This window comes from Schistocerca nitens, chromosome 5 (assembly GCF_023898315.1).
Source record: "Schistocerca nitens isolate TAMUIC-IGC-003100 chromosome 5, iqSchNite1.1, whole genome shotgun sequence".
NCBI lineage: Eukaryota > Metazoa > Arthropoda > Insecta > Orthoptera > Acrididae > Schistocerca > Schistocerca nitens.
This window is the reverse complement of record NC_064618.1, coordinates 49,448,377-49,474,556: the sequence shown is the minus strand read 5'-3', so window position 1 is coordinate 49,474,556 and position 26,180 is coordinate 49,448,377. Positions and strand designations below refer to the sequence as shown.

The window sequence follows — 26,180 nt, the reverse complement described above, 5'->3', positions numbered from 1 at the left end:
GTGGTCACATCCAATGTAGAGCACATTAACTACACTCATGCTCATAAATTAAAGATAATGCTGAAAAATGGTGAAACAACGCTATGGTGGGCGCTTTGCGGGTTTAAATCACCTCGGGGTATGACCGTGCGGTGCATTTGACCTGCGGTCGTCGCACGGTGGCGCTGGCATCAGCCCACATACGCTGAGGTGTGTTGGTGCATGTCACAGTACGGTGCAGCGAGTAAGTGGGAAGACGTTTTCAGATGTGCTAATGGTGACTGTGTGTTGAAAATGGCTCAAAGAACACATATTGATGACGTTATGAGGAGGAGAATACATGGGCGACTGCAAGCTGGTCAAGCACAGCAGGTCAGAGCACAGGCCCACTGTGTGCCACAAAGTGTGATCTCAAGATTATGGCAACGATTCCAGCAGACAGGAAACGTGTCCAGGCGGTACATTACGGAGCGTCCCCAGTGTACAACACCACAAGAAGACCGATATCTCACTATCAGTGCCCGCAGACGGCCACGGTGTACTGCAGGTAGCCTCGCTTGGGACCTTACCGCAGCCACTGGAACAGTTGTCACCAGACACACAGTTTACAGACGACTGAACAGACGTGGTTTATTCGCCCAGAGACCTGCAAGGTGCATGCCACTGACCCCTGGTCACAGGAGAGCCCGTAAAGCCTAGTGTCAAGAACACAGTACATCTTCATTGGGACAGTGGTCCCAGGTTCATGGACGAGTCCACTTATAGTCTGAACATTGATTCTAGCCGGGATTTCATCTGGCGTGAACCAGGAACCAGATACCAACCCATTAATGTACTTGAAAGGGACATGTATGGAGGTCGTGGTTTGATGGGGTGGGAGGAACTGTAACAGATCAGGTGTATCGAGACGTCGTTTACACCAGTATGTTTGCCTTTTGAGGGGTGCAATGGCTCCCACCTTCCCCCTGATGGAAGATAACGTACGGCCACACCGAGCTGCCATCGTGGAGGAGTACCTTGAAACAGAAGATATCAGGCGAATGGAGAGGCCTGCCTGTTCTCCAGACCTAAACCACATCGAGCGCGTCTGGGATGTTCTCGGTCGACGTATCGCTGCACGTCTTCAAACCTCTACGACACTTTAGGAGCTCCGACAGGCATTTGTGCAAGAATGGGAGGCGATACCCCAGCAGCTGCTCGACCACCTGATCCAGAGTATGCCAACCCGTCGTGCGGCCTGTGTACGTGTGCATGGTGATCATATCCCATATTGATGTCGAGGTACATGCGCAGGAAACAGTGCCGTTTTGTGGCACATTTGTTTCGGGACGGTTTTCGCAACTTATCACCAATACCGTGGAGTTACAGATCTGTGTCGTGTGTGTTCCCTATGTGCCTGTGCTTTTAGTGCCAGTTTAGTGTAGTGCTACGTTGTGTGGCACCACATTCTGCAATTATCCTTAGTTTATGAGTATGAGTGTAGTTGTCGGAACGTGTCTGCAAATCCATTAAGTTGGAAAAAAAACGAAGAACATTTTTGTCTACCATTATGGATGTTGTTTACGTTCTGTGTTATATAAATTGTTTCTATTTTACTATTGCTGTTGTTGGTTGTTTTTTGGGGAAGGAGACCAGACAGCGTGGCCATCGGTCTCATCGGATTAGGGAAGGATGGGGAAGGAAGTCGGGCGTGCCCTTTCAGAGGAACCATCCCGGCATTTGCCTGGAGTGATTTAGGGAAATCACGGAAAACCTAAATCAGGATGGCCGGACGCGGGATTGAACCGTCGTCCTCCCGAATGCGAGTCCAGTGTATATTTTACTATTACCTGTTTATACTGTTTTGTGGCAAAATAAACGCAGCCTTGCAAAATTTCCGTTTGTTGCTTTAATATTGGACACCAGTGTATGTAACTGTGTGATTCTTAATATTTTAATTCGTCCATTACAATGAGTGGTAGGAGTAAGAGAAAATTTGTGCTGTTGAATGTGAAACTGGAGGCTCTGAAAAGACTAGACGAAAGCGCAACCTCAAAAAAACCTTGTCGCTGAGTATGGAGTCAGTGAAGTGGCAGTTGGAGATTGGCGTAGAAACACAGAGTTGAGAAGTTTTCATCAAACAAGGGTTCTATTTCGTCATTTGAATGGAAGTCATTGAAGAAATCTGGGTATGAAAAAATGAATGAAGCTTTGTTCTTTTGGTTTACGGAAATCCAGTTTCTGGGCACATTGTGCAAGAAAAAGCTATATTTTTTAGAAATGAGTTAAAGGAAGGTGAGAGCGATTTTACTGCAAGTTCCTGATGGGTGGTTAGGTGTAAGACTTTCTGCGGATTTTCAAACTGTTACACAGTTGCGTGAGAAAGTAAGAAAAATTGTACAGGAAGAAAATCTTACTCCTGATCAACTTTATAACTGTGACGAAACAGGGCTAAATCATTAAATACTTCCATCTAAAACTCTAGCCTCAAAACAAAAAAAGACTGGCCCAGGTTACAATAAACGTCAAGAGAGGTTAACAATTCTTGCTGCATCGAATGCAAGCGAAGACCATAATCTGAAGCTGCTAGTAATAGGGAAGTCTGCTAAGCAAAGAATTTACAAAATATCACCACTTCTGCTCAGCCTGTTACATATGTCCACAAAAAATCTGCTCGTACGGACAAAAACATTTTCAAGAAGAGGTTTTTCGAATATTTTGTTCCAGAGATCAAAAGCAAAATTGCTTGCCTTCCAAAGCAATCTTAATGTTTGACTCGCTGGTTAACATCCTGATGACGAAGAATTACCATATGACGGCATTTGCGCGTTGTTCTTACCTCCTGAAGTGACGAGTTTAATACACCCTATGAAGCAAGGAGTTTTACAAGGATTGAAAAAAAAAAGATATCGTCGTCGTTTGTTTCAGATGCATCTACAAACAACAGAAGGTGAAGGAGTAATTTAAAAATTTCTAAAAAAAACTGCGATAATAAACGTAGTTTACTGCCTAGCCGATTCGTGGTCTGAAACATAGGCGGAGACACTAAAATGTAATTGAACCATATTTTACAGAAAGAAACGAGCCTTACAGTAGAGACGAAGATGACTTGCCGTTTGAAGAACTGATTGAAAAGCTTGCTGGATGTGAAAATGCGAATGCGAATGAAGTTTCAGAATGGATGAACACTGATGAACAGTTTGCAGTGACCGATTTTGCGATTCTTGAAATGGTTAGAGACTCCACAGAAGACAGCGACGACACGGAATCGCCTGAAAAACTTGTACCAGTGATCACTCACCCCAAGGATTTGGCAGCGCTATATCGAGCAACATGCGGGAGCTGCTCCGACTGACATCGAAGATGGAGCGACACTGCCGCTAAAAAACGAGATGTCTGATGCTGCGAACGTACCAAAGGCTGGAATGTTTTTAATTTTTATTTTTGACTTGAGCATGTCCTGCTCTAAACTTTGACTATTGCCTTCTCGCAATGTAGCTTTACGGCTTTTGAATATTCATTTTGATTAAGACTTCCTTAGAGGTGCCGAAACCCAAGTCACTTGCATTAAACAATTATTTCCAACCGGTTGGCTGTGCTATTTCTCTGTTGAAACGAGGTGCCTATTATAAAACAAAGACCTATGGGCAATTTCTTTAAAATGCAACTTGCATTTGCATCTTGGAAATGTGTGTCCGTATATGTACATATAACACAGATATGTACTATACTGTTTCATTTATTTATAAATTTATTTACTCATTATTGTACTCAATTAACATTTATTCATGATTTAGCCATTGAATTAGTAATATTTCCGTTTTATCCGAGGTTTTTGTAGTTCGAGTCAGCCTCAGTCACAATTAGATCGAATTACAGGGGCTCTACTGTAAAACAATTTCTTTAACCTCGCGCAACGGACACAAGCAGCCTTATGGAGACAAACACAATGCCTAACCGTAACTCATATATTTCTTAATCTGTTGATGCATGTGAAAATTACTTGGGAGCCTTGAAGTAAATGACTCAATAAAAACGTTTGGATTTATTAACTGTTACTTGTAAACGAAGAAAATTTGAGATTTGAACCAAACAATGTTCTTAAATGCTAGTGTCGCTTACGAAATGAAGACTTGACGATAACTTAGCAGACAAATTGATCAACATGGGGGTGGCTCTATGCGAACAAGGGAAAGGATTTCATGAGCGTGTGCATGATCCAACATGCTACATCAGAGATAAGCTTTGGTGATGGCAAAGAATAAGACAGAAAGTTGCTATTTCTCATTCACAGAGATTCGCAGTGCTGATAGAATTGCAGTTTCGTTTATCTATTTGCATGGGACAAGAGCAGAGCGAGAAAAGAACTGATATCAATTATAGTTATTGAAGCAAGAGTACGAACACACTGGTCAACTTAAAACAGAGCAGTGTAAAGAATTTAGCTTACGACAGACATGGCAAAGATTTCAGCAATTCGGAAAGAGTTTGGTACACACAGTTGTGACTACTGGCAAGCTCTGATTGCGATCTAACAGTAACCCAGCAAGCAGTTGCATTGTGTCCCATCATCACTGTCTCATTGGACAGCTGCTCAGTGTGTCCCCACTGTCCAATAGCATCTCCAACGCGTCCACACTACAGCTCATCCCGTCTTCAATTGTCCATCATTCACTCTCAACACCCCCAGAGGACACCACTTTTGGCGCTCATTCCGGCCAACCACGGGCACACAACGGTGCAATCGTCTCACGCCTGATCGCCAATTTTAACGTACAGCTTTTCTTGGAAGATCTCGAATCTTCTACTGAGAACTTCCAGCAGCCAGTGGAAATCTTCACTCGCAAATTCGGCGGGAAGATAGTTCCACCTGTGCGTCAAGTTACGTACCACAAGACAGAGAGGGCTGGGGTCCGCTGCCGCCATTTCCCTCCTTGTTGTTCGATCCTCCCCCTGCTATTGTCCTGTGCATCCCAACGGTTCAGCCCCTCCGTTTCTAAGCTCGAGAGCAGAAAATTCGCCTTAGCCCACAGTCAAACTAACAGAATGGATTTCATGCACGATATGGGTGTTCATCAAATAGAGAGTGCTGATCAGGAAGGGAAAGTTAGGATAAAATACAACACATACCCCACAGATCACTTCCTGTTCGCGTTGGTTCGAGTATAATGTGATAAGGGTGGCATATAAAAATGATAGAATACCGTATCTAGTTGCTAGGATATACTCTAATGAAATATGTATCCAAATAAATGAAACCATTTCAGTAGTTTCAGAGAAAGTTACTGATAATGTGGTCTGGAATATCCTGTTTGAAATTCTGAAAACAGCAAAGATAAAATACAGAGAATTGAAGGTTATCAACAACTTATTCATTAATCTCCTTTCATTTACAAGAGTTGAAGGACACGAAAGGGAAGTAGTAAGTGGGAATACAATTTTGTAGCGTGCCCCCCATGTTTTTCATTCTGTGTATGGAGCAAGCTGTGGAGGAAACGGACAAATTTGGAAATGGAATAAAAGTTCAGAGAGAAGATATTAAAACTTCGAGGTTCTGTCGACGACTTAAGTAATTCTAGTAGAGGCGAAAAAGAATGTGGAACATCAACAACAAAAGTAAAACAGGGATAATGGAGTATAGTCGAATTAAATTAGGCGACACTGAGGAAAATAGATTGGGAAATGCAAATGAGGTTTGCTATTGCGGCAGTAAAATAACTGATGACGACCGAAGAATCCACAAGTATACCTGGCACTCTGCAGGAAGTCGAGGGTAGAACGAGCAAGGAAAAGACCCGCTACTAATAAAGAAAGACTAACTTCCAGGTCGTAAGTGGAAGGAATTGAAATGCACAGTTTTCTTCTATTTTACATGCTATCATGGCCATGGTCTGCAGACCATGTTCACAACTGTAGTGCTGAGTCAAATATTTGAAGTAGTGAGTGCACGCTTTTATTTTATAACGAGAAAATTATAAAGTTGCCAGGGTTATGAGAGTTTGTTGCTATTACAATCCTCAAATCAATTCTGGAACGAATGCTTTCAAAATACTTTAAAAATGATGCATAATTCTAAACTCTAATTTACTGCAATTTATCCTAAAGTGATGCACTGAGTACTAATGTAAACAAATGATTATTACTAGGGGTTGGGGAGGAGCGGAGGAAGGAAGGGAAGTAACAAACTCTGACATTCCCCACAAAAAACAGAACCCAACCCTAGCAATTCCCATTTTCTACGCCTCGTACGGCAATAACTGAACGATGAATCAAACATTTAGATCTCCCAACTGTAGCTCTTCAGAAGGATGTAGGTTGCAGTAGGTACTGGGAGATGAAGAAGCTTGCACAGGATAGAGTAGCATGGAGAGCTGCAACAAACCAGTCTCAGGACTGAAGACCACAACAACAACAACAACTGTAGCTCAGCATCATAGTGGCCCACTCTTAAGCCTTGCCAGCCCTGCCCTTTTCTATTTTATTTCATGGAAATACGCTAATCGCAGAGCTTCCTACGTCAATTATTGCCAGGGGCACATGCTATTATTCTCCTCATAAGGAGATGGTAATTATATAATGCAACCCATATACACTCATGGAAATGGAAAAAAGAACACATTGACACCGGTGTGTCAGACCTACCATACTTGCTCCAGACACTGCGAGAGGGCTGTACAAGCAATGATCACACGCACGGCACAGCGGACACACCAGGAACCGCGGTGTTGGCCGTCGAATGGCGCTAGCTGCGCAGCATTTGTGCACCGCCGCCGTCAGTGTCAGCCAGTTTGCCGTGGCATACGGAGCTCCATCGCAGTCTTTAACACTGGTAGCATGCCGCGACAGCGTGGACGTGAACCGTATGTGCAGTTGATGGACTTTGAGCGAGGGCGTATAGTGGGCATGCGGGAGGCCGGTTGGACGTACCGGCGAATTGCTCAACACGTGGGGCGTGAGGTCCCCACAGTACATCGATGTTGTCGCCAGTGGTCGGCGGAAGGTGCACGTGCCCGTCGACCTGGGACCGGACCGCAGCGACGCACGGATGCACGCCAAGACCGTAGGATCCTACGCAGTGCCGTAGGGGACCGCACCGCCACTTCCCAGCAAATTAGGGACACTGTTGCTCCTGGGGTATCGGCGAGGACCATTCGCAACCGTCTCCATGAAGCTGGGCTACGGTCCCGCACACCGTTAAGCCGTCTTCCGCTCACGCCCCAACATCGTGCAGCCCGCCTCCAGTGGTGTCGCGACAGGCGTGAATGGAGGGACGAATGGAGACGTGTCGTCTTCAGCGATGAGAGTCGCTTCTGCCTTGGTGCCAATGATGGTCGTATGCGTGTTTGGCGCCGTGCAGGTGAGCGCCACAATCAGGACTGCATACGACCGAGGCACACAGGGCCAACACCCGGCATCATGGTGTGGGGAGCGATCTCCTACACTGGCCGTACACCACTGGTGATCGTCGAGGGGACACCCATCGTTCTACCATTCCTAGACCGGCAAGGGAACTTGCTGTTCCAACAGGACAATGCACGTCCGCATGTATCCCGTGCCACCCAACGTGCTCTAGAAGGTGTAAGTCAACTACCCTGGCCAGCAAGATCTCCGGATCTGTCCCCCATTGAGCATGTTTGGGACTGGATGAAGCGTCGTCTCACGCGGTCTGCACGTCCAGCACGAACGCTGGTCCAACTGAGGCGCCAGGTGGAAATGGCATGGCAAGCCGTTCCACAGGACTACATCCAGCATCTCTACGATCGTCTCCATGGGAGAATAGCAGCCTGCATTGCTGCGAAAGGTGGATATACACTGTACTAGTGCCGACATTGTGCATGCTCTGTTGCCTGTGTCTATGTGCCTGTGGTTCTGTCAGTGTGATCATGTGATGTATCTGACCCCAGGAATGTGTCAATAAAGTTTCCCCTTCCTGGGACAATGAATTCACGGTGTTCTTATTTCAATTTCCAGGAGTGTACTATGCTTCCTGCAAGCTGTCAAATCCGTACCCTGAACGGTACCACATGATATAATGTAGGCAATGCAAGAATGAGATGGAATATTCTGTCTCTTGTGGAAGTTGAAAGATACATGTCAATTCTAGATCACAATAAAAAACACAAACTCCATGCGAGTCAACATAAATGCACAAATCAATTGATTACTGTCCAACAACCACTCTCAGAAGCTATATAGCATTCACTGTTGAATATGAGGACGAATACGAAACATATTCACCTTGAATAGTTAAAAACCAACATTCGCTTATGCAATGTTAGAAATACATAGTAACCGGAGATGCGTTTTACATCAATTGCTATTCCGTAAAACTTCAGAATGCAAAACAAAACCTCAGAGATCGAACTATGAACTATGGACGTTCGTAGCATAAAGTGACAGCTGATTTTTATATCACATTTTCAGGTTTTGGAAACGATACTTGAAGTAAAACTCATCTTCAGCAACCACGTATTTCTACTTCATTAATAACATTGCATAAGGGAACGTTGCTTTTTAATTATTTTTGGCGAGTATGTTTCATACTCGATCTCATCTTCCATAGAGAACACTGCATCTTGCTTGCAAAAACGATCAAAGAAATTCTGAAAGTGTTGCGAGTACTCTGCTCCGTCGCATGATATAGTGCAAAAATGGTTATCGGAATTTTCATTGTCGAGAGATACTGTGCGTTCAGAACATCCCATGACCCTCGTAATTGAAGACAACATTACCATAGCGAAGGTACTGGACCGGACGACCAACAAGTGGAGATATCTGTAGGTGAGCAAATACCTCTGTTAGCGATTGGATATCGTGTACAGCATATTTTGTGTATGAGAAAGAGGCCTGTTGGCAAGTGGGTGTCATGACTGGCTATAATCTGCCTGACAGAAAGAGTGAAGCATCTAGAAGATATGGTCAGACGTCAATGCAATTTCGTCTAATTACAGCACTGGTGGGTACGTAAATTGTTAGAGATTATATTAGTTCCTCTGTAATAGGTAGAACGGCCACCTGAGTGTATTTGTGCCGTTCGTGTTTAGTTTGTTACCAGGCTTCGTAAGACATACACCTGCCTAATATTGTGAAGGCCCCCGCTAGCACGCAGAAGTGCCGCAACACGACGTGGCATGGACTCGGCTAATGTCTGAACTAGTGCTGGAGGGAAATGACACCATGAATCCTGCAAGGCTGTCCATAAATCCATAAGAGTCCGAGGGTGGAGATCTCTTCTGAACAGCACGCCGCAAGGCATCTCAGATACGCTCAATAATGTTCATGTCTGGGGAGTTTGGTGGCCAGCGGAAGTGTTTAAACTCAGAATACTGTTCCTGGAGCCACTCTGTAGCAGTTTTGGATGTGCAGGGTGTCGCATTGTCCCGCTGGAATTGCTCAAGTCCTCAGAATGCACAATGGACATGAATGGATGCAGGTGATCAGGCAGGATGCTTACGTATGTATCACCTGTCAGAGTCGTATCTAAGCTTATCAGGGTCACATATCACTCCAACTGCACACGCCTCACGCCATTACAGCTTGAACAGTCCTATGCTGGCATGCAGGTTCCAGGGATTCCTGCATAAGGTTGTCTCCATACCAGTACACGTCCATCCGCTCGATACAATTTGAAACGAGACTCGTCCGACCAGGCAACATGTTTCCAGTCATCAACAGTCCAATATCAGTGTTGACAGGTCCAGGCGAGGCGTAAAGATTTGTGCTGTGCAGTTATCAGGAGTACACGAGTGGGCCTTTGGCTCCGAAAGCGCATATCGGTGATGTTACGTTCAATGGTTCGCACGGTGACACTTGTTGAAATCTGCAGGAATTTTCGGAAGTTTTGGACTTCTGTCACGTTGAACGATTCTTTTCAGTCGCCGTTGGTCCCGTTCTTTCAGGATCATTTTCAGGCCGCAGCGATGTCGGAGATTTGGTGTTTTACCGGATTTCTGATATTCACGGTACACTCGTGAAGTGGTCGTACGGGAAAATCCCCACTTCATCGCTGCCACAGTGACGCTGTGTCCCATCGCTCATGCGCCGACTATAACACTACGTTAAAACTGACTTAAATCTTGATAACCTGCCATTGTAGCAGCAGTAACCGATCTAACAACTGCGCCAGACACATTTTGTCTCGTATAGGCGTTGCAGACCACAGCGCCGTATATTACTTGCTTACATATCTCTATATTTGAATACCCATGCCTATACCAGTTTCTCTGGCGCTTCAGCGTATGAGGGACGCGAAGAGCATCATGTGTTTTGGAAAAGGCCTCATTGTGGGTCTCCGTCTGGCCGGTTGAAATCACGCAATATCCAGATTTGTGGGGCATTCTGATATGACAGTGGCCCACTGTAGGACCGCATGGGAACGTGATGGCAGGCCTGCGTCGTCAGCGTTCCAGTCGACCACGTCTGACCGCCACAAACAGGGTTCGCCCCACTGTACAGCACCCCTCCACATCTGCTGCTATCATCCGAGAACAAATAATGGACTCCCTTTAACATTCTTTGTCATCCTGCACTACTGGTCCGAGACTAGCAACAGCTGTACTAGGGAATTACCGTCCTATGCCTATGATGCAGTTAGCACCCCAACGCAAACGATTGCAGTTCGAGTTGAGCCGTGATCAGGAATCATGGCGTCGGACTGTGTTCAGGGATGAATTGCCATTCTGCACTGCCACGGATGAACGTCAAGGACATCCTGTGTTTTCATTTGTTACCTCTCACCCAACAGCATCGCCGGCCGGAGTGGCCGTGCGGTTCTGGGCGCTGCAGTCTGGAGCCGAGCGACCGCTACGGTCGCAGGTTCGAATCCTGCCTCGGGCATGGATGTGTGTGATGTCCTTAGGTTAGTTAGGTTTAATTAGTTCTAAGTTCTAGGCGACTGATGACCACAGAAGTTAAGTCGCATAGTGCTCAGAGCCATTTTGAACCCAACAGCATCATGTTACTGTTTTTCACCAGCACTATGTTTTTCTGTTACGTGTTTTCATGATTTTGACGCCTCCCATTGCCATCTAGAGTCCTGATCTATCCCCGATAGGACGTGTGTGGGACCAGCAAGGAAGTCAGCTCTGTTCCAGTGCAAGTATGCAGGACATCGAGGACCAGCTACGACAGTTTTGGATCACCTTGTCTCAGAAGAGCATGCAACGACGTTACAGATTAAAGGTGGGGGGGACTCATACCGCCAAATTCTTTGCAAACTTGAGTCAATTTTTTAATTACTGAAACTTCACATACCCTCTCAATCCGCGAAATTTCATTTCGTTTCCCCCTCCTGCTGTATGGCAGAGGTGGGGAGCGGGGCAGTCGGCTTCGATTGGTTGTCTGTCAATTTGTGAAGTTGTAGTCGTGCAAGTAAAGTGAATTCACACGCAACTAAAATGATTAAGCGATTTATCCGTTGTACAGGCATTGCAGATTTCTTTTCCTACTTGCAGGAGAGGTTCGTGTCCCGTAATTTTACTGATAGCGTATTTTTCGAGGTATAAGGTAACTCCTCCATACCGCCATTACTCAGCACAGAAATAAGATGAATTTGTCACTGAAAAACACGTACCAGAAGTTTATTATGAATGATGATGATGATTAGTGTTTTAGGGCGCACAACAACGAGGTTATCAGCGTCCGTTTATGATGGAGGTTAGCAAAGAAGACATTATTGGACTACCAGAACTATGTTCAACATTTTAAGTCAGCGCATAGCTGTAGAAAACTGTCCTTGAATGAAATAATACAAATGAGTGCACAACCACACAGACACATCATAGAGAGAACCTAATTATAGCACATTTCTCTACTGAAGCTAGTCGTCCTAGGAATCACTTTAAGAAGAGCCTAAGCCGAGTGGATACGTTTCAGTATGCCACAAAGGAGAGTAATGACGGGACGGCTCACCTTATGGTAGCTACTTACTACTTACACGTCGACACGCCATCGGCTGAAGAGACGGGATGCTCACAGCCACTTAACTCAACCAAGAACTGAAAAAAACTGAATCATAAGACGTTGAAGCTTTATAGATTCATCTTTCGAATTTTTCCATTGGCCAAGGCCCTCATGACCTGGCGCCAGAAACCATCTCGGGGGGGGGGGGGGGGGGGGTGACCGGAAAGAACCATCTGAGACTCTCCCTAGCTGAGCCAATGGGGAGTAACCTGTACAGTTGGCAAAATGTTGTTAAGTAGTGCGAGAGCTGTGGAGAGTATTGTGTTCAAGGCCCTTGGTGCCACATTGTCAGAAATGTACAGTGCTCCTCCGCCTAATGGCCAAAATTGACGCCCTTTTTGCCAGGCTGTGCCTTTCGCTCTTATTTGCAACGCTGAATTATCCCTAAGCGAGTGGTGTACCAATGTAGTGATTGATTGACACGCTTTGAAGTAACGACTGTTTGTTTATTCCCCATGGACTAAACTCAGTACAGCTTTAGAAGAGGGAGATCCACAACTGAGTACAACTTAAAATTCCTTCTTTAATGATGTGTAGTGGTGGCCACCCTGATGAAACTCACCATCGTTGGTAAGGGCGATGAGTTGAGAAAGTGGAGTCTCTGGAGCGGTTGAGGTACTGGCAGCAGCTGTGTTGCTGCTGAAGCTGCGACACTGTGCTGTCGGATATGTAGCAGCAGAGGCAACTGTCGTGGTCTGTAGTGTAGGACTTAAGGAGGCTGGCGGTTGATCTGGAGCCTAAAGTTGAACTGGCTATCGAAGGGCTGAGCGGCGACCTAAGTACTTGCCTGCACCGCAAGTGCGGTGTAACGTGGAGGTGCGACTGCGTGGACGCGAATAGGTCCCTGCGGCTACAATGCTAATTACTGCGCCCTGCATGCCACGGAATGGCGCGAAACTGCATTGTCGGATGAGTTAGAGCAGTGGCAGGTGTCGTGGTCCATCGCATAGTCTCGAGGGTGGCTGGTAGTCTGTCTGGAGCCCAGAAAAAAATGGCTCTGAGCACTATGGGACTTCACATCTGTGGTCATCAGTCCCCTAGAACTTAGAACTACTTAAACCTAACTAACCTAAGGACATCACACACATCCATGCCCGAGGCAGCATTCGAACCTGCGACCGTAGCGGTCACGCGGTTCCAGACTGACGCGCCTAGAACCGCACGGCCACACCGGCCGGCGTGTGTACTTGAACAAGTGCCTGCAGCTGCAGTGCTGTTTACTGCGGCCTGCACGCCATGGACTGGTGTTTCAAGAGAACAATATACTTGAAACTCTGTGCCATTATAGGAACTTGATAACACTGGCAAAGATGCGGTGCATAACAGGTGTGTTGTCATCGATCGACTGTAGTCAAGCATTTTACCGAGTTAACCATCCATTCTTGACTGCAGTTCTCTAGAGCAAGCGATACCCAGAATGCTTCATCGAAGTGGTGGTGCGCCTACTATGTAATGCATCATCGGGGGTGCTTGTTACAGTCGTTTAACAGCAGCCATCCAGATTTACAGCTCGGTGTGCCAAGGCTGTCTATTATCAACAATATTATACGCTTTGGCCTTCGAACCCTTGTTATGTGGCTTATGCCACAGGTTGACTGGAATAATGCTCGATACTGCCACCTTCTGATGCACTGCATATGCAGACGACTTGATGCTGGTACTCTGTAGCTGTGGTGATACATGAGTCGCCTTCGAATTGATCACGACGTACGAGACAGCCTTGGGTAGCGGTATTAACGTCGAAAAGTCGGTAGCCATGTGAATCGGGACGAAATTTCCACCCGATATTGTCACTCCCTTACACATCTGGGACCATATGAGATGTTTAGCTTTAGTCTTCGCGAACGATAATGTTGTATGACGACCCGTAATTATAGGCACCTACTACACCAAATTAGAGCGGAGGCAGCAGATCACTGTCTGGGGACTTTGAATATACTCCAGAGGGCACAGTATGACAATATCTACCTAGAGTCGCACATCCGGTACTTTGCACAGACACTACCAACAACGAATCCAATGGCCTGCAGCATTATAGCGACTCCTAGCTATTCCGTTAGCACAGAAAGTTATTCAAATTTCGATACGAATTCTTCACCCTCCTGAAGGAGAGGGGAAGAATAGGGCTAGTAAACGTTTAAGATAGAACAGTTCACATTTACAGCTACGACATTTCTGACCCTTCAGTCTCATAAGGTTGCTGCTGGATGCTTTAACGCCAGACTCCCTCTAGTCCCCAGCTGTCATTGCAGAACATCCTGGCACCATTCTTCTACCTTACGCGTTTCTTACTTGGAACTCAGTAAAGCGCATGGCACTTTCATGGTTCCACCCTTGGCAACCGCAAAGGATATCTACTGCACTCTGCAACAGAGATGATGACTGAATGTGGTGCAACCGAAATACCTCGGCACGCAGTGGTATATCATAAAACGGACAGACCACGTAGCTGTACTCGACTCTGACATCCAATCCACTTGGCATGTGACAGTCAATAGGAAACAGATGCAATGTAATGTGAATGACACAGATGAACACTGCTGTAGCTGCAGAAGGGCCACAGTGGTCTGGTACTTCATCAAACAAATGTTGGGTTTCCCACTGCGGGTGACACTGGCATATTTACCACTCAAACCCTTCTTCATCAGAACGAAACGTATTATCCATCGACCAGGACCAACACCATCACATGGATCTGAGGCTATGCAACCGATTACTTATTCAGTGTTGGCCCAAAGGACGTACTTGATTTCTGGGACTACATGCAGGAATGGCATTGTGCAATAGTTAGGATCCCCAAATATAGACAATATTTTTTGAACTACTTGTTGAGTGCACTACACAGTCAGCCACAGAGCTGCATCATCCATGATGAGAGATGATCAACATGCTGAAATGCTGATGACTTTAGAACGAGCAATATTGACCCAATAAAAGGTATGAGAAGACATGCTGAGATGATCAGGCAACGTGAGGATCCTAATTACCACTATTAGTGGAGTGACTGTTTATTATCTTTCAATAAGGGGCAGTTCACACTTTTATTTTTAATAAAATAAAATAAAATAAAAAATAAAAATAATAAAAAAGTAAAATAAAATTCCTGCTTCTGGATAGTGAGTAATTTATATTTCCTTCCTGAACTCCCCTTTTTCTCCTTCTTCCTTCCCGTGCAAAGGGTACACCATGGCCATGCCTCAAGAGACAACCCTTGTCCCCAACCAGTTCTGCTTACAGTTAGGCTTCAGTTTGTTCTTTTCTTCCCATATTCCCCATCCCAGAATAAAAAACAATAAAAAAGACATTGTGGGGAAATAAGACGGTCAAGGCAACTATTCTAGAGAAGTGGACCATTGAGGTTCGAGTCCAACTCTAGCACAAATTTTTAACCTTCATCATTGATTTATTCCAATACTTGTAGCTGGCTGAAGTCCTGATTTCTCGTAATATCGTTTCTTTATGGCTACTGTATCACCAATGGTGTCTTCTCTGTTGGACGTGTCTGACAGAACAGACACCACATGTCAATAATCTCAGAGCCAGCTTCTGTAGTCGAGCGGTTCTAGACACTTCAGTCTCGGGCATGGATGTGTGTGGTGTCCTTAGGTTAATTAGGTTTACGTAGTTCTAATTCTAGGGGACTGATGACCTCAGATGTTAAGTCCCATAGGGCTTAGAGCCATTTGAATAACCTCAGATACTATTTGCACAAAGACTAGAAGAGCTTAAATACTGCATTATCTGATTTGTTTCAATATTTTCATTTATTTCACTATATGTTGACTGTATACATTTCATTAATCGTTTCTTTCTATTTACAAAATATAATGTATCTACATTTCTTTCACTGTAATGAGTGTTTACGTTTCAATCAACGATCTATTTTCTATATCCAGTACATATGCTACATGGAAAATGGGGACTAGAAGCAGCAGGTGAAGAAAAGCACATGCATACATACATACAAAAACACTAATAAATGTACAATATTTACATGGACACATAGTGTGCAAACATGTACGTGGTACCCAGTATACAGGATACACACACATAGTGTGCAGTCAGACCATTCATACTCACACGTATAAGTATGAGAAATTGCTTGTCCAAATGTTGTGCATTCACTCACACATACATCAACTATTTACAGATAGATACATAGCCACACACTCAATCAATCCAGTAAATTGCGTGAGAATGGCAGGGTACTGATCCCATCCCCACAGATGAACCATTTTTCTTCATGACAGGACTGCTGCACTTTCAGCTGCAGCGCAGAATGTATCTGCTGGCCTCTAGATCGAAAGATTACCTAGCACTCCATATGTGGAGCTGTGCCAATGCTCTCCAGGAACAACCTCTTGTAATCTTCGATCATGAGAGTCTCTGAAACTACATGATGCATAACCTTAGCCTGCCTATGTGTGGCACCTGGCCCTCCTACCCATGTGTGGCATATGCATCTGCATGGCATGCCTTTTAGTTTACTGGAGAATACAGTTGTATCAGACAATGTAGTTTCAAGGAATCTCTCCATCGAATCCAGGTATTTATGGAAAGATCCCCTTCTTTGTCACAAGCTGAATCATTTCATCATGAAGATATGTGGCCCTGGTGATATTTAAACCCTCCTGAGCACTGTATCAACAAGTTTGTGAAGAGATGTTTACATGAAATGTGTGGGGCCCTGCCCACTCGTCACTTATAGGGTGCCTAAAGAATGCTGCTTTCCTGAACAGCTACACAAAAATTCAAGCAAATCATATTAATGGTTTTTATTACAATAAAGTACATTGATAATACTTTGGTTTACAATGAGTTGTCGCAAGTGATGGGCGACATGCGAACAGTCAATATCCTTCACTATAGACAATGTCCATACAATCAATTAATATAAGGCACTTGTCTCAGTACAACAGTTAGGATGACAGCTCTACTAGGGTACGGCTTCTACTGTCCTGGTCTACTAGTGCTGGTCTACTCCTGTGAGGCCAAGGCTGGCAGGAGCAGAGCTTGTACTCCCTTCGTATAGAGGCCGCTCCTGCTGTGGTGCAGTCCGAGTAAGTGGGCTATTGGCTGAAATCATCTTACCACCGCTTGGGGCTACACCATAACAAAATAGACTGAATCAAGAAAGAAGAGAATTACTATTGGAGTGATTCTCTTTGAAAAAGAAGTATTTCTCAGTGTTGTCAGGAATGACATTGACCTTCTCATCCTTAAACCCAAAATCACCCATGTGCTGAACTAGAAAGCGGCCATCATACCTGCTCAAATTGTGGAAAAGGTTGGGTATGTGCTGTGGCAGTCAGTATTCAAGTTGCATGTGCTGTGTGCTGCACTGTGGAACTTCTCCGTTATATGGTGATTCTACACGTCTCTGTACAATGACAGCCCAAAAACATGACACTCAATTGCCTGCTTGCACAATGCATCATTCTCCTTTGAGTGGGTAATTGGAATGTTGCCACCATGAATGCTATCAATTCTCACACATTTTTTAGCTCATGAGAAAGGTGTAACCATCTCACAGGATTATCCCCACAGGAAGATCTGAATTTCTTGGAACTAGCGTCATATGTGCATATTATTTGATGTGCAGCCAAAAATGGTATATGCCATTTGTGTAGGTTGTATGGGAGGCAGAGGGCCACCTTGACAATGCGTTGTAGGTGTTAGGAGGCATTCAGAGTCGATGTATACAGTGAGGGGACATCGCTGCTAGTTGTGGACATTCTTAAGTTTCAAGAACTTTTTATCCTTGGTAGGCATTTCCACACATACCAGCTCTAGCAGTCAATGAGGTCGCATTCTAGATATTCACTCTTGATAAAGAGAAAAGGCATCTACAGCGAAAATGCTGTTTTTGTCCATCTTTACTGATTTAGGTGGAAACTAGATGGAACATGGTTTTGATCCACATATAGTGTTGCTCATTGTGATCAGAGATTAGTGTGCTGGACTTGGTAACAGTGCTGTGTTATCCACACCAGCATGGATGGGCCTTCTCCACACCAGCGATTCCTACTATCAGCAAGGAATGTAGATCTGATGATGATCTATGTAGTAGATCAAGACTGGTCATCTTAAAAGTAAAGTAACAACTTATATGTGACCCCGACTGTGTTTACTGAATAGATTATCAATGGATGTTTTTAAGCATTTAGCTTTCCTAGTTGACGTGTTTACTGTTGGAATTAAATTGAATGGCAATGGCACTGACTGTAATGAATGTTTGCTGGAAGAGTTTCAAAGTAAATCTACGTTAAAATTATCAGCAACCACATTTTCTTAGGTTTTTACTGTTAAATAGCCCAATAGAGTTTCTAGGTGATTGTGAGCGTGTTATAATTACGTGCGGGTGCTCGCTATTATTTTAGAGGGAGAGCTGAAGGATATGTAACAATGAGTGACATAACTGAGCACCTCCTGTAGTGTCAACAGACAAATGACTAACATAGGACACAATGGCCCATATTACAATTAGTATTTGGGTATTTGTTTCCAGACATTATTATAGGCGTTTGCTAGCATTACCTCTCTGTAAGCTGAAGACTCACCAGAGACGACATGTGGTTCAGATTCCACATTAAACTATAGGCACCCATTCTCCACTAGGATTACTGGGGTCCAGCTGAAAGACTTGCAGAAGACTGTATAGCCATACTTCATTGTTATTGTTATTACTGACCAGTTGGTGCTTGTGTGTGTGTGTGTGTGCATGTGTGTGTGTGTGTAATCATGTGGAATACGACATTCATCACTTGGCAATGGTCTGTCCCCGAGTTCTCCATTCATTATGGTCTTCAACTTTAAGTATCGATGTAACTCTTGCATGACTTCGAAATCGTCTAGTCATCTTAGATTTGTTTGTATCCTCAATCTTCTGTTATTTTCATCTAGCAGTGAAAGTGTTTCGTCTATCCTACATCCAACTGTCTGGCAACATATCTCCCACACCTTCATTTGATTTTTGTGAATTCGTAATTATGTCCTCCATTCCATCCTGTTTCTATATTAATTCCTTTATTTTCTTGTCCCACCCAGAAATCCCCAGGTAGTATTTCTCGAGTTATCACTGAGCAATACTCTGTTTTTGAATTGTTTTCTTATTACAATTCCATGCATCACTTATATAAGTCAAAACCGGTTATACACCCTATTTCTTGGATTTGTGTTTCATATACTCCAGAAACTTAATTCTGAATGTATTAAATTCTTCAGGAACACCCAACGCCATTTCTGTTCTTCTCTTTATATTTCTGTTGTCTACCCAGTTGTAGTCCTCAACCGCTTTCTTAGAAAAATAGTCAACAGATTCTATGAGATCATTGATAATCTGAAAATTTACTTTTCCGAGGCCTGAGTGTCTCTTCACTTTGAGTCTATGGAACCAACAATGTACCTGATCTAACAAAATTTCTTTGAAAAATAGTACAAACCACGAATATAGTAGCAAGATTGAAAACAGTTTCTCCAAAGACTGCAGGGATTTACCATTCACTCAGAAGGGTATTGAGTGAGTACATATACAAAATTTGGTGACTGTTGTGGGAGCACATTAAATTTCTTGTAGAAATTGCTGTTCAAGCTAAATGCAGAGTTAAACAACTTTCTGCCGGCCAGCACCGCAATGCACTGTATTTCCGCACGACTTCTTAGTGTGAAACTAATTATTTGTAGCTTGATATATCTTTGCACTAAGCACCTAATAAGAATAAAAGGTTTAACTTCCTTTAGAAATAAAACTGCTGTCAAAAGATCGATATTGGGCTTGCTTTCAATGAGATATGTAATATTCATGAACTATAGGTGCTGTGTAAGTTGTTACCATAATGTTATGTGAGAATTATGACATATATTGTAACGTGGATAGCTATTTTAAAATGAGAAATAGTAATAAATATCTTCCATAGGAATACATCGGTAATCGGCATGTTTTTAAATGAGATTTGTAATGGTCATAAGCTATATATGCTGTGGAACTTGTTAACACATTGTTATATGCGAATTCTAACGTCTTTTGTAACGTGGATAGCCATTTTTAAATGAGAAATAATAATAAATATCTTTCGTACGAACAAACTTTTTGCATCGATCCATCGTACTGTGAATGAGCGGTGTGTACTGTTTTCGCAGCATCTTTGGTAGGAGTAAAGAGCAGAACATCTTTGCAACCGGTGTTGTTGTCTTTGTAATCGCGCACCGAAATTTGACAGTTGCTAGCTACCAGTAGAGTAGTGGCGATAGCGAAGAACTTACAGCCTTGTTTCCTGTAGATTAGATTTCGTCATGTGTGTTAGGAAGATTTTTCCGAAAATGCTTATTTAATTTTGGCTCACTTTCGTTATTCACATTTGTACGTAACAGCAGACGAACAAAGGTAACCTAAATTGTAGTAAACATAGAATTTTCACTACTTGATCCTCATTCATATTCATCGGCAGAATGTTTTCTGTGAAGTACTAGACATTTACTTGTGGTGTATAAGTGACTGTGAAAATGTCTCTCGCTCAAACCGCTTCACCACCATTGTATTAGGAAACTTATGCTTACGTTACTTGATTCATAACACACATTCGTAAATCGAGCGTGAGCAACATAGCCCTACATAGATCCGATTGCTTTTATCTAAGGAACGGATTATATCACTCATCAGACTGAAGTCCAAATTTTTGTACGAACGTGTACGAGTCCCTTGTGGACTCGAAAACGCTACAATGGACCCCGAAGAGGCGACAATGATAATGGGAGAAGAGGGCGGGGGTGGCGGCGGCGGCCTGGAACCAGCAGAAGAGATTCCGGAAGTAAAAACACTTTTGCAAAAGGCAAAGTTTTACACTTCGCTTTGCCTTGGTACCACAGCTGTTCTTTCAGTATTTGGCTTTCTGTTCCTAATTCCCTTTGTAGTAGATCCAGCAATATCCGCAATTGTGTCCGACTATGAATCTGAAGCTGTAACGTGTGCAACTGTGGAACATGTTTATGCAGAAGGACTGCGTAATTGTTCTTGGGCGTCTTGTCGTGAGGGCTGCACGACTGCGCCCCCTCGTTGTCATCAGATTCTTGTTAACTACAGCCGCGAGCCTTATGCAGCTGGCTCTGCCCGCAACTTCACCCCACTTCCAAATTGGGATGTTGTTGGCACACGTTTCTTCATCAACACGGAAGGCTGTGGGTACCCGCCAAGTGTGAACTGTTCAGTTTTTGCCAAGAAATTCAGAGGTGATGGAGATGAAATGGCAGTGAAGCAACCATTCCCATGTTATTTCAGCCGCGCCTATCCAGAAATGGTTGTTGCCAGGTATGACTGGGATGAAAATCTGCGCCATCTAATCCTCGCCCTTGTAGTGCCAACACTATTGTTTGGGGTGTCTGTTGGCGTGCTTGCATACTGGTACTGCCCTGGTTGCCGTAGACTGTGTCACAAGCCCTACCGTGAGAAATACACACCCAAAGATGAAGATATGGAGGAAGACGATGACTTCTTTGATGAAGGAGCCTATTGACACCCACAACTGTACAAATGTGTCCTCCCAAGCAGTATTATTGTGGATCTCTGTTTTAACAGTATTATGGTTCTATTTATCAGAGCATTTTAATTGTTGTTCATGCTGAAAATGGCAAAATAATTAATGTATTTACCACAGTCAGTGTGACATCTAGTCATCCTGAAAGTGTGTGCAATATACTATATGTCTAGTCATATGAAATAAGTATCGGTTTTTTAAATAAAATCCATAAATATTTCATACATGTTTTGATTACTCTGTAAAAAATCTTGGAAGATGTTATAATGTAGGCGAGAGATCGTTCTTTCATATAATTAAAATTTGTTCCTGACTAATGGTTGTTTTCCACAACATTAGGTAAAAGTTTATCCCACTAGTCTGTGTAAGGTACCTGATCTTCGTATTTTAATTACTGTTTTTAAAATTAAAGTTAGGTGTGTTAGGCAGGACATGGAACTTAGGCTGTTCGTAAATGTCACTAATGATGCCAGTTACATTTCTAGGTTGATTTGATGCAAACATTTTTCCCTCAACTATAAACTTTGGATATTTGACTGAGTAGGTTTAATTTTTAATCATTTACTTGCTTCTTATTCTACTGAGAAAGTTTAGTAAGCTAGGGAAGTATAAAAATTCTACATAGTTGTGAGATAGACCACACCACTTGAAGTGCCATACCAACTAATGTTTTTTGTCAGGCTATGGTAAACTGGCTGAATGCATTACTAATGTTAACACAATGGAACTTGCAGACTGCAGTTTTCCTTCTCCCGCTACTGTCTTCATACCATGTCTTGCAATGTGTTACCTGTAACCAACCATCTTCATAGAAGACACTTTCTAACATTACCTATCCTGAAAACTAATATTTCGTAATTTTTGTACATTATCCTGTGTATAAGAAAATTCTGCATGCCAAGTGAGTGCATTAAAGACAAAGCAATTTTTGAACTTTGCCAAAGAAAAGTATTTTATTGTTTTCTGTAAAAAGCAGTCCAAGAAGTATTTTTTGTGATATTGTCAACATCTTTTCTTTTCCCATGACTGAGCTGGAGCACCACTTCACAATGTCTTGAGTTGTTAGTTGTTAATGTCATCTTCTTAGGATCCAAATACACCATTGATTCAAATTAATCAGTGCTTTGGTCACTGGCAATGACTCCAAAATTTGCTTTTAGTGGTGACTAACAAGGAGAGTTGGTTGAGAAGTTTAAAAAATTTTGAAATGGTGTTCCAGTATTGAAAATGCATTGTACTTGATCTACAATGACACAGAAATGGATTTGTAACGTGTTTGGACAGAAAAGAAGTCCCATTGCTCTATACTGGTGTTGACTCAGTTGAAGTGAAAAATTTAATATTTTGTTTAATCAGATGTGTTTGGAATGATTTAAAAGTGGCTTTGTTTCATTAATAGATTGCAGTTCTGTTGCAACATGTCTCTAATGGTGGTAAGATTTAAGTTCAACTGTGTCTTGTGGCTCAATTGTGTAAGGACTAAAGCTTGGTTGTGTAGTGTATTTGTGATTGGCATATGCACTCAAACCTGTTACTCATCACTGAAGATACTTTTCCACATAAAGTTCTTGAAGGAGAGTTGCTCTCTATGGGTTATGACTCAATTTTGAGTGTATTGGCATTGAAGTTGTGTGATATTGTCAGATGTCAAACACCAATTGACTCTGAACAGCAAACGAGTGTCAACTATCAAATGAAAGATGGACACAGCTGAGGCATAGGCAGATTCGCATAGAATTACTTTGACTGGCATTTCATGTACCTGTTAACTGCAAAGAAGTCTGACTTCTCACAATTAAAAATATGCACAAAATAAATAAGTACCCAAGATCTTGAAGTATAAAATAGTTATCTGAATAAATTTCTGATTAATTACTTTGCCTTCTCAGTGGAATGTCAGCAAGTTATAACTGAAATGTAGGAATGTGGATGTCCACAGTCCATATACAGGTCCATACTCGTGTTACAAAGGTACATGACATTGTCATTAGTTGTGGACTAGCTGTAATTGTAATAATTGTTTTATATTTTGTATATTTCTTTTGTATCGACGACAGTTATGATTTACAGGCAAAAACCTACAGTTTAAGCTGAGAAGTAATTTGAAAAATATGTAATTAATGCTGATTTGGTAGATGAATCAGTTTTATTAGTGGCAGGACAACATACTTCTCCATCCAAATTCCATTGCATATTCTGCTTTCTTTCTGAGCTTTGTTAACTCTTACATTAGTATAAATGTAACAAGTGTATTTTTTTCAGATAATGCAATTTACAACAGAAAATGGTATTCTAGTTCTGTAAATTTTCAGGTATTGTGTCGTAAACATACAGTATATATTATGGTAACTAGCAAGACCCATTCGTGTTTTGAATGTGTTGATCAATCATCCATGTTCTCTTGATGTTGTATGATAACATATATGTATGGCGTAGCTAACTTTTAGAATGCAGTGTAAAATTATTTTTCGGCGTGGAGCCAGATTGAAGATTCTGTAGTGAAGTGAGAGATGATTAGGCACCACCATTCTCCTCTCTCTCTCTCTCTCTCTCTCTCTCTCTCTCTCTCTCTCTCTCTCTCTGTCTGTCTGTCTGTGTCTGTGTCTGTGTCTGTGTCTGTGTGTGTGTGTGTGTGTGTGTACTGAGAATTATAATTGACTCTGACATTGTTTGTTGATAGCACTGTGCAGAGGCTAATTTATGGATGAAAATGTTTAGAAATATTGTTAAATATGTATTTATTTTCATGAAATCTAACCAAAATATGTTAGAAGTATTTTTCACAAAGTTTTATCACACTGATGAGCTGAAACAATGGCAATGCCTCTTTTATTCTACAGCCATATTATACTACTCAAGACAAAGCTGTTTTTAAAACTACACAAATTTCAAACTTTTAAAGTTGCTAAAGTGATCTACTCACAGGGATTTTGTTTCATTTACTTACAATGAGGCATTTGTACTGATGTGACTAGAGTTTTTACCATTATTGGAGCCTACAGTGGACTTATTCCTCAAAAATACTTTTCATATGCATACTGCAGATGTTATAAACAACATTCTGAGAAAGCATAATTAATATATTGAAATAAATCACGTTAGACTTAAGTCAAATAAGAACATGTAAATGAATGTAAACTGGTGATCTTTTATTCTTCTATTTTCTTCCTCCAGCGAAAGTTTCAAAACATAATTAAATTTTTACAACAAAAAGTTTTAATCCCAGTTCTAAGTATATGCTGCAGTTTAAGTGCCTCTGAATAGGTGAAATAATTACTTGACCACTATTTTTATGCAACAGTTTCTCAACTTGTTTACAATTTTTCAAATTTAATGTTAATTTTCTGGAAATATTGTCTTAGTGTAAACTGTTGAAAATTCTTAGAAGTTCTTTATTTCGGTTGGCTAATAAAGATATTTATAACCTTCCACATAAAAATTTTGGTGGTGCTTTGGTGGTAGATATGTCTTTCTTCGCATATCTGTATGTAATGTGGTGATTGTGTAAAGTTTGTTGAAGTTTTAGCACATAAATATAACAAACTATCAATTTCCTACTGATATATTTGACATGACTGCAAATTATTTTTATGGTTGCTTTTATGCAATGTTTTGTTTCAATGAAGTAACACTGAAGTTATACAAACCTGTCTACTTCTGAATATTATGAATGTTTACTGAAATGTCTGTGCAAATTGTTCATAATTTGGACTGAATAAAATGATCAAAACAAAAAGGAGAGAATTGTTTGCTCTGTGAAATATATCGTAAAAATAAAAATCCAACCTTAAATATAAACTACATGATTATCAAAACTATGAATATGTATTTTGTTGTTAGCTGCCCAGTTGACAGTCGCTATGTGGCTCATCTTACACTTTGTGGTAGAGGGTCTTAGTGTACTCGAAGAATGACTGTTTCCCTTCAGTTTTGACATGTATGGGGGTTGGCATAGTTTTCCTTAAGTAGTATGGTACTGCATACTGTCAGAATTTTAAGAGAAAACTGCTCTGTAGTAGAATTTGTCATGTAACCCCTAACATTGGAATTATCATTTGTTATTCTCGTACTGACTTAACGTGTAATATATTATGCAGTTCTTACTTGAATTATCTCATTTGTGTCAATCCAGTTTAATAAGGAAAGCTGCCAAATAATTTTAGATGACTGTTTTCTAACAGTCTCCTTCCTGAATGAAATGATTTCATTAAGATGCTCCTGTAATATATTGGTTCTATCTTAAATAATTAGTATTTGGTGGTTGGTAAGCGCTAACTGATAGTGCAGTAAAACATTATTAAATATTTTTCCTATCTGTGCACGTATTGTCACTTGTATTTTGTTAAGAGCCACTTGCAAGAGTTCAAAGAGTTCAGGAAAGTGTTCATCAGCTGTTGATCTTTTGCACAGTACAGCACTTTAGTAATATTGCTGCTGTATGTAACTGTATTGTTCACAAACTGCAGGACAGCAGTACTGACATATAGTTGAGTATATATGGTTCTGTCACACTCCTGTGCTGTGCCTGATGTTGTTGGTGTTTCCAAAGATATTTCTGCATTGAGTATGTCTCATTAACTTCATTAAAAGTTTTTCATCTAATCAAATAATGAGGTCTGGTAGAACCATTAATTTGTGTGCCACTATTTATTGCCTCCAGAATGAAGTGAGATGGATTTATCATGATTAGTGCTTATTTCATTATTAATTTGGAAGTGTTTGAATATCTAC

General features: G+C 42.1%; 1 protein-coding gene across 1 annotated transcript; it reads left to right on the top strand.

Moving 5' to 3' along the window:
- Positions 1–20,138: 20,138 nt before the first annotated feature.
- On the top strand, positions 20,139–25,134 carry LOC126260000 (protein tipE-like). The gene has a single exon (XM_049957153.1). The coding sequence runs from the start codon at positions 20,640–20,642 to the stop codon at positions 21,426–21,428; it is 789 nt and encodes a 262-aa protein (XP_049813110.1). The 5' UTR covers positions 20,139–20,639; the 3' UTR covers positions 21,429–25,134.
- The last annotated feature ends 1,046 nt before the right edge of the window (positions 25,135–26,180 follow it).

Excerpts from the sequence above, each read along its gene's own strand:
- LOC126260000 (XM_049957153.1), top strand. The coding sequence starts at position 20,640 with ATGGACCCCGAAGAGGCGACAATGATAATGGGAGAAGAGGGCGGGGGT.